Source organism: Ochotona curzoniae, unplaced genomic scaffold (assembly GCF_017591425.1).
Source record: "Ochotona curzoniae isolate NIBS_2020 unplaced genomic scaffold, NIBS_Ocur_1.0 contig_4877, whole genome shotgun sequence".
Taxonomy (NCBI): domain Eukaryota; kingdom Metazoa; phylum Chordata; class Mammalia; order Lagomorpha; family Ochotonidae; genus Ochotona; species Ochotona curzoniae.
Window position 1 is genome coordinate 900,958 of NW_024466409.1, and position 13,842 is coordinate 914,799.

A 13,842-nucleotide genomic window follows, 5' to 3' on the forward strand; every position below is an offset into this window, starting at 1 on the left:
CGGCGCCCATATCAGATCCTGGCGTGTGAAAGGTGCTAGGCTACCATGCCAGACCACTGAATTCACTTTTAAATATTTAAAAGTTTGCATTGCTATGTAGTCTACATTACATTGCATCAAGTAGAACTCACTGTAGTCTGTAGAATAACCACTAAACTGCAACTTACAGTAGATTTTATGCTTTGGTAAGTGAAAAGCTGGGCAGCTTACTAACATTTTCTGGGTTTTTCCTAAAGATGGTCAATAAAGAACAAAAAATTATGCAACAAATTTTATTTAGCATGGTCAGTCCCAACATTCAGCACAAAAAGTTTACAGAGGATAGAAAGTGCATTAATAAAAGCCAGTCTTTACCAAAAGAAAACAGAAAATATATTATTGATTCAAAATATTTTACACTTGAATGATAAACTGCAATAACTTATTTTTGGGCACCTACTGATAAGAGAAAAGAAGAATGTCTTAAGAAGAGCTCACGCTCCCGCTGGTGTCGGAGGTGTCAGTAGAGGTCACTGAGCCCGGCCGTCTTTCTTGCCTTCTGCATTAGTGCCCTCAGCTGGAACTGTTTACGGGACAGAAGCCGTACGTGCTGTGAAGGGGGGAAAGGTTGCAGCCATTTAGAGTGGCTCCAATCCTGGAGCAGGCATGAAGTAGCAGTGCATAACCCAGATAGCTTCAAGCTTCACTTGGAAACAATACTTCATGACATAGGGCCTTTTCAACTCTACCACATTGCTGCTAGCTGACCATGTGAAAGGCAATTCATTTTCCCAGATCTTAAAAAGGCTTACCCGCAGGAAAGCATCAGGTTGCAGGATCTGGCTCAGAAACGTAAGCTAAACCTTGAGACTAACCAAATAGCTTCCACAACTAGGTCTGTCTCCACCTGGCTAAAAGGAAGGGAAGGACAGCTTTGGTCCCCAGTGCAGAGACTGACATGTAGCATCTCTTTCCTGTTCTCCATGTGCATATTTTCCTGAGCTGTGCCACTCACAGTGTACAGAAATCCTCTGGGCTCTTTGCTTTATGTTAAGGCATTACTCGCTTGCATTTGGTCCAGGAAATGGTGTAGCCACCAGCCAGTAAGGAGACACGAGACAGGCAAGACTAGCAAGTGACTTCATCAGCCATGCATGTATTTAGAGGTGCCAGTGGCAGCTGGTTTAAATAACCAGAGTAGCTATTCCTAAAACTGGGAGCTCCATTACCCAACAGCCAGTAATAGCCATATTTGATTTAACATTTTCATGTCTGTTATACAGCATAAACCTGAAAACAATCTTCATTTGAAAGAGTAGTCCACTACACCTTCAAGGGCTGGGGAAAACTCAGAAATTAACAATCAGGGTGGAGCCCAACCAGCAGTGTCAATCTTGGTCCTGAATGAACTGATAGAAATCTAACCATGCTTCCTCTTGGTCTACACAGGCCCAGTGTAAATAGCAAAACTACATTTACCTTGATGCTGCCTAGTAGTAGTGATGTCAGAGGGCAATACAGCCACCAGCCTACTTTTCTCCTCCCTCTCAGACTGATCCCTAGCACTCTGTAGTTAGACGACACTGCCCCCAGCAGTGCTACCCCGTGCTCACCTACAGCAGATAAGGAATCCTAACCCACCATACAGAGAAACCCTCCTGGTCTGTGGTTTTCAAAATCAGGGTCTTGACAACCCAAGATCCAAAATCCTGGAAAGCAGTGAGGAAGGCATACCTTAAGGAAGACATCCAGGTCGATTACTCCTCGCCTCAAGGCTTCTCCCAGGTAAAAGATAGTGTCTTCAATTGCATTTTCCTCTGCGTACAGATTTAGGATCTGTTTGTATAGTGGGGCTGTGGGAATGATAACTTCATCAATATCATTGTTTTCAGATTGATTTTCCATTTTCTCCAGAGCAGAACTGAGTTCTTCATCCTTCTTTTTCAAAAGTTCTATGTTTTTATCAACCTCAGCCTGAAAACAGAACAGTCCATGCATGATGACTTTATACTCATTGTACAGTTACCTGCTTGTTATCTACAACCTAATAGGAACAGACCAATAAAGCAGTGCTTAAACAACTCAAGATTAGACTACTGGTTCAAGGAAGAGGGATGGTGTGACCACTAGGTTGCTTGGAAACACCTTGAAGCGAGCACTTTGAGTGACAGGGGAGACGCAAATGGAGCTCCTGTTTTTGGAACCGCAATGGAGAACCGCAATGGACGGAAGATCTCTCCCTTTGTGTCACTTTTTTTTTAATTGGAAAGGCAGATCAGATTTGTAGAAAGGAGAAACAGATCTTCTGTCCACTGGTTCACTTCCCAAAATGACCACACAGCTGGAGCTAAACTGATCTGAAGCCAGGAGCTTCTTCTGGGTTTCCGACTCTTCTCTCTGTGTAACATTGCCTTTCCAATAAAAAAAAAAAAAAAAAAAAAACTTAAAAAATAAAAGATTTGAAAAGAGGAAGAGATTTTTCATCCACCGTGTCACTCCCCAATGGCCACAATAGCTGGAGCTTGGCTGGCCTGAAATCAGGAGCTTCTTCCAGGTCTCCCACGTGAATGCAGGGGCCCATGCACTCGCGCTATTCTCTGCTGCTTTCCCAGGCATGTTAAGAGTGAGCTGGAATGGAAGCAGAATAGCTAGGACTTGAACTAGTGCCCACATGGCACGCTAACATTACAGATAGCTGCTTTACCCACTATGCTACAATGCCAGCTTCCCCCCTCCTCTTGCCCCACACCATGCCTTTTAAATAAACCTTAAAAAAATTATTGAAATTCTTCCTTGTGGGGATGAAAAGTGTAGAGTGAAGCTGGTACACAAATTATGCCACTGCTCTATCTCATCAGTAAGCAAAGTCACAGGGATGACTTGCATTCTTATTACCCAAAGCACAGCAGTCGGTTAAAAATGCAAGAAAATATACCGAACCAAAGGTTATACACATAGTTTTTATGAGGCCATTAATCACACATCTCTGGATTAATACAGAACTAGCTGTGTTTTGGGGAACTTAACCTTGCTGTTGAGATGTAAATGGCTCAAGCACCTCCTCCCTGGTTGCCTAGTGACAACCTTCCTTTAAAAGTCAGGTGCTGTTAATAAACTTCGGCTACTGACCATCAGTCAGTAGTCCATGCGTGTTATCGGCTCTGTGCACCAAGTCCATCGGTGCAGGACAGTGACAAGTGGCGCCTGAACAGGGACTTGAAAGAAGAGAAAGTGCAGCAGAGACCCCCCACAGAAAGTGGTGAGTGGGAAAATGTGCCAGAATCAGTGTAAAGCAGTCTTTTATCTCTCTTATGTAGAAATTTTTAGTGAAAAGTGGAGCAAAGGTAACTAGGCAGCAATTGTGTTATTTAGAGCTTATGATGAATATAACCCATGGTCTCCAGATGAAGGGACACTAGAAACAATTTACGAATTGTTTTACTTAGAACTATGGTGAAAAGGCTGGAAGGATAAAAGAGACTTACGTTAGTTTTTGGATTACATAGGCTTTAATTAAAGCTGTTATTATAATTTTAGAAGGGGAATCTGCAAGTAACTCCTCTAAGAGAAGATACCCCCAAAACACAGCTAGTTCCTCTAGCAGGTTCTTTATCCAAACCTTATCAATTGCTCTTGGTGCCTTCAGGGGGGATTCAACTGGCTACTGTTTCCCACAATAGCCAAGACTCTGAATGTCCTTCTACAAATATAAGGTGTGCTGAAGACATTTTCAGAAGTGGCTCCAACAGGACAAATGTTGTGGCCTAGCATGTAGTCACCGCCTGGCATCCAAAATGGGTAACAGTTCCTATCCTGGCTGCTCTACTTCTGATCCAACTCCCATCTAATGGCCTAGGAAAAGCAGCGGAAGATGGCTCAAGTGCTTGGGTCCCTGCCACCCATGTGGGAGACCTGGAAGAAGCTCCTGGCTTTGTCCTGGCGCAGTCCCAGTCAGGGTCATCTGGAGAGTGAACCATCAGATGGAAAATCTCAAAACAAATGGCTCCAACATTTGAAAACTTCAGTCTAAACTCAAAAACAAAAATTCTTTATCATTGCATAGAATTCTTTCAAATGATTATTTCCTGGTAATTGGCAATGTCAAGCATACAAATAGTCACCTAGGGGTGAGTATGTACAAGCAAAACATTCTAAAGCTTTATGTGCTTCCCAAATGTCAAACATGGGATCCATTTCCAACAACACTAAACAGAAGTTATATTAAAATGTTTAAGCTATGTTAAATTTTCTGAACTTAACTATACTCACAACTTCCGAGGTATAAATAGAGTATCCATTCAACCCCCAATTGCAAATCTCTGACGAGTTACTTACTACTTCTTGGTCTAAGCGGGTAACCATCTCTTCCAGCTTCTGGTGGCCTTTCTTCAGGTCTTCCTCTGTTCTCTTCAAGGCATTGAGCTCTGCCTGCGCACGATCCATTTCTTCCTTCATTCGCCATCTCAGTTTGTCACTTACAGCTGAGATGAGAGAGGCTCGGATGGTGTCCTCACTGATTGTGCCATCCCTGCTAGGACCTGCAAGAGATAAAGGCAAAGCCACTCGCTTACTTGCTCCTTACGCTGTGTCACTCACAGCAATCTCTGCAAGCAGTAAGACATGTGAGCTGCCACTTTCCAAGTGGGAGGAAAGAAAAATACAAACATCATAGTTGTATCACAAACATGCAAACCCCACCTGATTCAGAACTATTTTCCTTGGAAGATAACACATTTTTATTATTTTTTTTTGAAGGGGTATTTATTGGGGAGAAACTGGGGCATGGGAGTGACAGGATGGGAATGTGAGAATGAATGAGGCTGAACACTTTCACTTTCTGGTTGAGGTTTACTCTTCAATGCTTGCAACAGCCAGGTATAGGCCAGACCAACACCAGCAGCCAGGAACTCCATCCGGGTCTCCTACTTGGGTGACAGAAGCCCAGGTACTTGCGTCATTCTCTGCTGTCTTTCAGTGCATTGGCAAGAAGGTGATTTGCAGAGCCCAGCATGATGGCACAAATGGCTAATCCTCCCCTTGCAAGTACCGGGATCCCATTTGGGACCGATTCATGTTCTGGTTGCTCCCTGCGTGTGGCCGGGGAAAGCAGTTAAGGACAGCCCAAAGCCTGGGGATCCTGCACATATGTGGGAGACCTGAAAGACGCGCCTGGCCCCGGACTGGCTCAGCTCCAGGCTTTGCAGCCACTTGGGGAGTGAATCAGTGGATATCTTTTCTCTCTCTCTCCTCTCTGTAAATCCGCCTTTCCAATAAAAATAAATAAACCTTTCACAAAAGGAAAAGATGGTTGTAGAGGAGTGAATCAGTGGGCAGAAGAGCTTTCTCATCTCCTCTCTATAACTCTGGCTTTCTAATATCGCAAAAAAAAAAAAAAAAAAAAAAGCCAAGCTATGGAGGTGAAAAATGATTTATAATTTTAGGTTTTTTTTTTAAAAATTTTTATTGGAAAGGCGATATATATAGAGAGAGAAGAGAGAGAGGATTTTCCATCCAATGGTTCACTCCCCAAGCAGCTGCAACGGCTGGAGTTGAGCCAATCCGAAGCCAGGAGCCAGGAGCTCTTCCAGGACTCCTACATGGGTGCAGGGTCCCAAGGCTTTGGGCCATCCTTGACTGCCTTCCCAGGCCACAATCAGAGAGCTGGGTGGGAAGCAGGGCCGCCAGGACTAGAACTGGTGCCCATAAGGCATCCTGGCATGTTCAAGGCGAGGACTTTAGCTGCTAGGCTATCATACCGGGTCATATAATTTTAGCTCCTTAAAAAATGCCAATACAATAAAATTTGAAAACATTTTATTGAAACACAAACTGGACATCTTTTCTGATAGCCAATATTATCCTTAAAATATCTTCACTGCAATATGCATCTCTACTTCTGAATAAGATATGGGCTCCCTATGAAATTGTTAAATAAATATTAAAAAAAATGTACTAAAAAAATTCACTAATTTTTATTGGAAAGTCAAATTTACAGAAAGATTTTCCATCTACTGATTTACTCCCCAAGTGGCCGCAATGGTCAGAGCTGAGCTGAACTGATCCTAAGCCAGGAGCTTCTTCCAGGCCTCCCACATGGATGCAGGGTCCTAAGGTTTTGGGTCGTCCTCAACTGCTTTCCCAGGCCACAAGCAGGGGAGTTGGATGGGAAGTGGAGCAGTCGGGACATAAACTGGCACCCATATGGGATCTCAGCACATGTAAGGTAAGGCTTTAGCCCCAAGCTACCACATCAGGCCCTAAATAAATTTTGACAACACATGTCCATATCTACAATGTCATGATACACTTAAATAAAAAAAAAATGATGAAATTTTGCTGCTGTTGAAGGGGTATACTATTCTTAAAATATAGGAGAAAACAGTTGGAGGAAGGAAATCCCTGAGCCTAAGGATCTGTATCATGAAAAATAAGAACAATATAAAAAAGTATAGTATCAGGCCCGGAACGATAGCTCAGCGGCTAAAGTCCTTGCCATGCACATGCCGGGATCCCATATGGGCACCTACTCTAATCCTGCGGCTCCACTTCCCATCCAGCTCCCTGCTTGTGACCTGGGAAAGCAGTCGAGGACGGCCCAAAGCCTGGGACCCTGCACCCGCGTGGGAGACCTGGAAGAGGTTCCAAGCTCCTGGCTTTGGATTGGCACAGCACCAGCCGTTGCGCTCACTTGGGTAGTGAATCATAGGATGGAAGATATTCCTCTCTGTCTCTCCTCTATATATCTGACTTTACAATAAAAATAAATCTTTAAAAAAATTATAGTTTCTTGCAAGAAATTTTAGCTGATTTGCTGTTGTCACTCTTTTTTTTTTTTATTTCAAACAAAACAGAACACAGATTTTAGTTTTGTGCAAAAATTAACCTTATTTAGAGAAGTCTTGCTTTGGGGTGATCTCTGGGGGATCTAGAGATTAAATCAGGTCACTCACATGGATAGTCAGCCATATCCATGTGACCAGTCGCCCATGAGTGTCCCTAGTTGGCAATACTCTATGCATATTGCTACTTGTTACTAGGAACCATCAACACTGTCCACAAATCCCTCCTTGGAGAGGGCAACTAAGAGCTTTGAACTGGCACCTCCAAATTCCTAATCACTCTTTAACTGATTTTAATCTGTGTCCTTTTGCTGTAATAATCCCTCTCAGTACAGTGGCTTTCAATGAGTTCTCCAAATCTTGCTATAGAATACAGAACCTGAGGGTGGGCTTGAGGACTCTTCAAACTTGCCACAGGTTTTTAAAACAATGGTTAGTCTTGTCATTTATGGCAAATTGTAGAGTAACTCATTCTTTAAATGAAGGTATGTAAAAAGGTAAACATCTTTTCCCACTAACCATACAAAATGAAACACATCAGAGAGAGAACTTTTATTTGATGCTTTCATGGGTTCATGACTCAGACTTAGCTTTGTCCTCTGGACAAAGTTAGGCAAAATAAAAATCTTGAATTTCTTATATTGCACTAATTTATTAATTCCTTGGAAGATAGCAAAAAAACAGTTAATTTGGGGGACCAGTGTTGTAGCATATTGAGTAAAGCCACTGCTTGCTATTGGGCGTCCGTATGGGTGCTGCTTTGTGTCCCTGCTGCTTATCTTCTGCCCAGTCTCTGCTAATGGCCCAAGTACCTGGCCCTCTGCCAGTCAGTGGGACACATGGATGAAAGATCTCTCTCTCCCTGACTTTTGAAATAAATAAATTAATATTTTAATAAAGGCTAATTTCTCCAAAGTATAAATATGAGTTTTGAGCCCAAAGATTTATGAAATGATGACTATTAAAGATGGTATCTAATTACCCATTTTAGAGAAACACAGTAGTAGTGGAATTTAAAAACTTATTTCTTAAAGAAGTTACAACCACCCTGATACTTTAATGGTTCTCAAGATGGAAAAATTTTTCTTCTAGAGATTGTTACCCAAGTGACATGAATATGGTTATGTATTCAAATATGTGATCAACACACATACTGAGATAATATTCCAGTACTCCACTTATACGAATTAATAGCTTAGGGTCTTTCCTAACTAATCTGTAATTCCCACACACAACATACTAAAACTGCATGAAAGTTATTATTTATGGTCTAATGGATTGAGTTTAATGGATGTTTACTTTTCAAATACCTAATTTTAAAAATACACATTTAAATCCTAGCATTTGCATTATATTTCTCTTAATAAAACATGTTAAACAAATGTAACCACATAGCAGTAAGCATGTCCTTCCCAAGACTCTCCAGCCAAAGCCATTAACATTTAAAATGGGAATCAAGACAGGCAGCAGTCACCAGGACGACAAAGGTCACAGTTCACACCAGGCTAGAAATGACAAGATCAGACCAGCTGCTACTTCTACCACACTCAGGCCTTATTACATCTAAGCTTATTTTAACTTGAAGTATTTTCTGAAAAGAACTGTAATAAAGATGTGAAATATGAAAGTCAAAAAGAAAAAAGCCAGTGTTTTCCAAAGAAAAGCAAGGAGTCCATTAAAGTTCCAAATCTGTTAACTACTTGTCACTGTGGAAATTGTTTATGTATAAACAAATAAAAAGATCTGATGGGAGGGTCTCATCTATTTCTCAATCACTATTCAAACGTTTTCCCCCTCTAACAGCTTATGAGAAATTTTAGAATATCCTTCCTGGCTAAGTAAAGTGTGGCAAAGTATCATACTTGCCATCCACCCACAGTGACCTTTACCTACGGGGAGTCGCATTTCAGAAGTGCCCTTTTAATTCCAGATTAGCAACTGAAATAACACAGACTTTGAGAAACAAACCTAAGTAAGCCTCCTTTAAATGTCAGGCAAGATGGATTACTATTTTTTTTAAAGGTTTATGTATTTATTTGAAAGAGAGAGAGTAGCCACAGAGAGCGAGCTTCCTTCTACTGGTTCACTCCCCAGATGGCCTCAACATTAGGGAATTGGTGTGGGCTAGGCCTGGGATGAGCCACACTAAAGCCAAGAGCTTCCTTGGGCACTTCTCACATGGATATAGGTGCCCAAGCTCTCAGACCATCATCTATTGCTTCTTCTAGGCCATTAGCAGGAAGCTGGATTGGAATAGTAACTACTTAAAAAGGGAAAGGGAATTATGGAGGTTTAAGAAGAAAAATGGGGAGTGTCACATGGTTTAGATGTAGTTTGTTCCTCAAGGACCCATGTGTTGTGAACTGATACCTGTGTCATGCTTTTGAGACTCCAGAACTGAGCTGGAGAAGTCTCTTCTCCCCTCATGAGCAGCTGCCTCAGGTATTTTGATATGGCAAGAAAAAGCAGAGTAACACAGGGGATCTAAGGTAACAGGGACAGACATTTGTCACAATGAAAGAATGAACAGTGGCAGGTAAAATGGAGTTGAGAGTTCTTTAAGGTGATTTTATGACACATTTTTTACATAAAGTGATCCAGTAGAGAAACAAAATTCATAGAGAACTGCTGAAGTGATGCCCCTAAATAAGATGGAGGAGATAAGAGCTAGGGGAGAAACAAGATTCAGATACAACCAAACACAAAGCAAACGTGGGAGTGGGAATCTACAGAAGTTCTTCTAATGCTCTAATGTTCTCAGTTGAAGAAAACTACTTCTGGCAACTATAATGAGCAACGACTACTGTTCTATAAAAATTTGACTTACTTGCCCCACTCATATTAACCAATAGTGTGTTCTTCCCCTAATGACACTCATCTGTAAGTATCTGTCACTAGTTTAACACATTTAGGGTTTACCAATAAAAATATGCGACAAACAGGATAGTGTTCACAATTTGATTTCTTTTTATGCCTAGGTAAAAGAATCCTTTATGTGATGACAAGTCACTTACCATAAGTTTTGGATGATAGCCCAGTGACCAATAAGGTTTTTCCTCTAAGAGAGAGTACTCCTCTAAAATTTTACATGGGAAAGTGAAATGCATTTTTCATAAAAACAGGCTCTGTTTATGTGGAGAAATAGAAGTTTTCAAAGTTACTCACCAACAGTGGTCACAGGAGGCTGGGAAGGGTACTGAGAACTTGTTGTGGCAGGATACGGGCCACCAGCTGGGTAAGGACAGCCAGGGTAACCACTAATGAAAAGAAAAGCCATTTAGTGTTAAGATGGCCCTACATGACAGTACCCTTTAAGAACCCCATTCAGGAGGTTAGGCTTGACATACTATTGTTTTACCAGTTAATGAATTTAGAGTTGTAAGTAATAACCTATAGAAATTTTATTAATGTTACTTGGTTTAAAGCGAATGATCATCTGAAGGTTATTTATTAGTAGCAGAAAGCAGATGAGTGTTTTTTTTTATTTTTAATTTTCACCACGGTACAGTTTTGTAGATACAGGGCTGTTCCGCTCCCCCACATCTTCCTCCCTCTCATCCCCCATCGCTGCCCAGTTTTCATTCACCAAATGATTACAGCAGTATAGTCCCTTAATAACAAAGACTAACGTTCTGCTATTTAATCGTATCATGACATGATTTCAACATGCGTTTCAAGTAAAGGCCCTAAGTTTGCCTTTTGGGGCACCTGAATATCTGAATAGCAGCACTAGAATATTTTAAAATGTCTAACATTTTCCCCTCACAGGAAAATCTCCTCACAGGCTGAATATTCTTAATTGCTTCAACCGTTCTTCATAGGATATTTTTCACCTACTGACTTTCCTCTGAATGTTACTACTTTGTCAGTATTTTCCTTAGAGTAGAAAAATAAAACGGAATGATTATTCATCACCTTTTAGTTAGACATCTGAAATAAAGTTATTTTATCTATAATTGCTAATCGTAACATTCACAATTCTTTTTTTTTTTAAATATTTATTTATTGGAAAGTCAGATATACAGAGAGGAGGAGAGACAGAGAGGAAGATCTTCCATCCGATGATTCACTCCCCAAATGAGCTCAACGGCTGATGCTATGCCAATCCGAAGCCAGGAGTCAGGAACTTCTTCCGGGTATCCCACATGGGTGCAGGGTCCCAAGGCTTTGGGCCGTCCTCGATTGCTTTCCCAGGTCACAAGCAGGGAGCTGGATGGGAAGTGGAGCTGCTGGGATTAGAACCGGCGCCCATATGGGATCCCGGTGTGTTCAAGGCGAGGACTTAGCCACTAGGCCACGCCACCAGGCCCAACATTCACAATCCTGATAATAGGCCTTTTGAAAGCCCATTAAAATTACTGACTAAAAGGCCCGGAGCAGAAGCCTAGTGGCTAAAGTTCTCGCTTTGCATGCACTGGGATCCCATATGCACACCAGTTTGTGTCCCAGCTGCTCTACTTCCCTTTAAATTCCCTGCTTGTGGCCTGGGAAAGCAGTTGAGGAGAGACCAAAGCCTTGAGACCCTGCACCTGTGTGGGCGACCCGGAAGAAGCTCGTGGCTCCTCACTTTGGATCAACTCAGCTCTGGCCATTGTGGCCACTTGGGGAGTGAACCAGCAGAAGGAAGATTTTTCTCTCTGTAAATCTGACACTACAATAAAAACAAATAAATCTTAAAAAAAAAAAAGCTTTGGGAATGAAATGGTAAAAATCCATTGTAATTATACTATTCACGCAGCAAGTGGTAAAAAAAATCAAAAAAGAAGAATGCTAAGTGTTTCTGTTCTTAGTGCACACAAGCTGGAGGCATATTTGTTTTTAGTCTCATTAGAAACCCACGTTGCAGGCCCGGTGCGGTGGCGCAAGTGGTTAAGGTCCTCCCCTGGCACGCCCGGGATCCCATATGGGCGCCGGTTCTATCCCGGCAGCCCCGCTTCCCATCCAGCTCCCTGCCTGTGGCCTGGGAAAGCAGTCGAGGACGGCCCAAAGCTTTGGGACCCTGCGCCCGCGTGGGAGACCCGGAAGAGGCTCCTGGCTTCGGATTGGCATAGTATCGGCCCGTTGCGCTCACTTGGGGAGTGAATCATCGGATGGAAGATCTTCCTCTCTGTCTCTCCTCTCTGTATATCCGCCTTTCCAATCAAAAAATAATAAAAATAAATCTTTAAAAAAAGAAACCCACGTTGTAAGGTCAAAGGGAAATAATGTTAATCAAATTTTCGTATATACCTTTTTGAAATTGGAGGTAACTTTTTCTGTAGTTCCTATCATTTTGTAGACCTTTTCAGACAATGTATGATTAAACCAGATTTTTCAGCAACTTGATATAAAATTCTTGTAGACCTACAGTTATTAACAGGATTTCCTATTTAGCTAGTTTTTCAGTTTCTCCTTTACAGCAATTCTCCAGGTTGAGAAGTAATGATTTTTCTTAAATTCAGCATCTGGCCCAGCTGCTGACACTGGGTTACAATGCCCACGTCCCACAGTGGAATGCCTGGGATCTGGCCCGCAGCTCCACTCTTGATTCTAGTTTCCTGTTTCTACCTAGCAGGTGATGCTCAAGTGATTTGGTCCCTGCCAACCACCTGGGAGCCTGGGCTCGCTCCCAGCTTCTTGTTTAGGCTTAGTCCACTCTCAGACTGCTGCAAGTACTTGGACAGTGACCCAGCAGATGACACTGGTCTGTCTCCCAGGAAATATTTAAAAAATTGAATGCTATCATGTTGTATCTCTGAAGATTACTAAACAATGTGCCTTATGCAGCATACCTTTTTTGAAATTTTATTTAATTAAAAAATACAACCATTTATTTGAGGAAAAGAGAAAGATCCCATTTGCTGGTACATTCCACAAACGCCTGAATGGTCAGGAGTGGGCCAGGCTGAAGTCACGGGACAGAATTCAGTCTAGGTTTCACAAGTGGGTAGCAGGAACTCAACCACTTGAGCTATCCCCTTTTGCTTTTAGACTGCGCATTCACAGGAATGCCAGACGCAGAGGCTGGAAACATAGGCACTCCAATATGGGATACAGGCATTTTAACCGCAAGGACTAATGCTAATCCCCTTTTTGGAAATGTTAAAGAGCCCCACTCAACTTATGCATTTTTATAAACAATTTTAATTTCATTTTATTTAAAGATCAGTGATAGGTTGGGGGGTGCAGAAAGCAAGCACACCCACACAATCTTCCATTTATTTGTTCACTTACAGCAACCCATGTACTCCCTCCCTGTGCTGGACCACTGGCAGAAAGCTGGATTGGATTCTGAGAAGCCAGGACTTGTTCCAGCAATGTAGACTGATTGTACCCCCACTTCCCAAAGTTTTGTTTATTTGAAGGCATGGAGAGACAGAGCAAGCTCTCTCCATGTCATTTTGCTTTGGTTTGAGTATGTGCCCCAAGGGTTCATTAATGTGGGTCCTTGAGCACTCCACAAATTTCCTAAATATTATGCAGAACCAATCAATAATCCACATGATGGGTCCAACTCGTCTCATATCTATTTACTGAGTGTGTAAGATGTTAAATATATATTTTTACTTAGCTGAATTTATTCTAACAGGTGTTAAATTAACGTTTCAGCAAAGATTTCAAGTTCAAAACCAATCAAGATTGTCTTTTTCCACTGCACCTTGTTCCTCTCTGGAAATAAAACAACAGCATTTCTCCAGGCTAGAAAAGATTCCTTCCAAACTAAGCACACATACCATAAAATTATACCAAGTTTTATTTTACGTGAATTTTCAACTAAATCTACTTTAGTTAATAACTGTTAAGACATGATTTTTGATTCTAGAATGAACAGCAGGACTTTTAATACAATTAGTCAAGAGATTTCATTACCTGGGATTGGGAGGATATCCAGCTGGATATGCAGAGATCCCGCCTGGCATGCCTGGCATGTAGGAGGCTACAAACACATTTTAATATTTTTTAATAATGTGCGTAGTCCTGAATATACAAGCTATTTATGAATAAGATATTCATCACTGTCAAACCAGAGCCAGGTTTCCTTCAC

General features: G+C 41.7%; 1 protein-coding gene across 2 annotated transcripts in view; it reads right to left on the reverse strand.

Annotated features, from left to right (window-relative positions):
- Positions 1 to 258: 258 nt before the first annotated feature.
- TSG101 (tumor susceptibility 101) overlaps positions 259 to 13,842 on the reverse strand; it is a 36,629-nt gene continuing 23,045 nt past the window's right edge. Inside the window, exons 6-10 of one of the 2 annotated variants that reach the window (XM_040988482.1) lie at positions 13,668 to 13,734; positions 9,984 to 10,075; positions 4,315 to 4,517; positions 1,714 to 1,953; positions 259 to 589 (exon numbers count right to left, since the gene is read on the reverse strand). In XM_040988482.1, coding sequence (XP_040844416.1) covers positions 500 to 589; positions 1,714 to 1,953; positions 4,315 to 4,517; positions 9,984 to 10,075; positions 13,668 to 13,734 — 692 coding nt within the window. In that variant the 3' untranslated portion in view covers positions 259 to 499. The remainder of the gene's footprint in view (positions 590 to 1,713; positions 1,954 to 4,314; positions 4,518 to 9,983; positions 10,076 to 13,667; positions 13,735 to 13,842) is intronic. The other variant, XM_040988483.1, reaches the window with a different exon arrangement.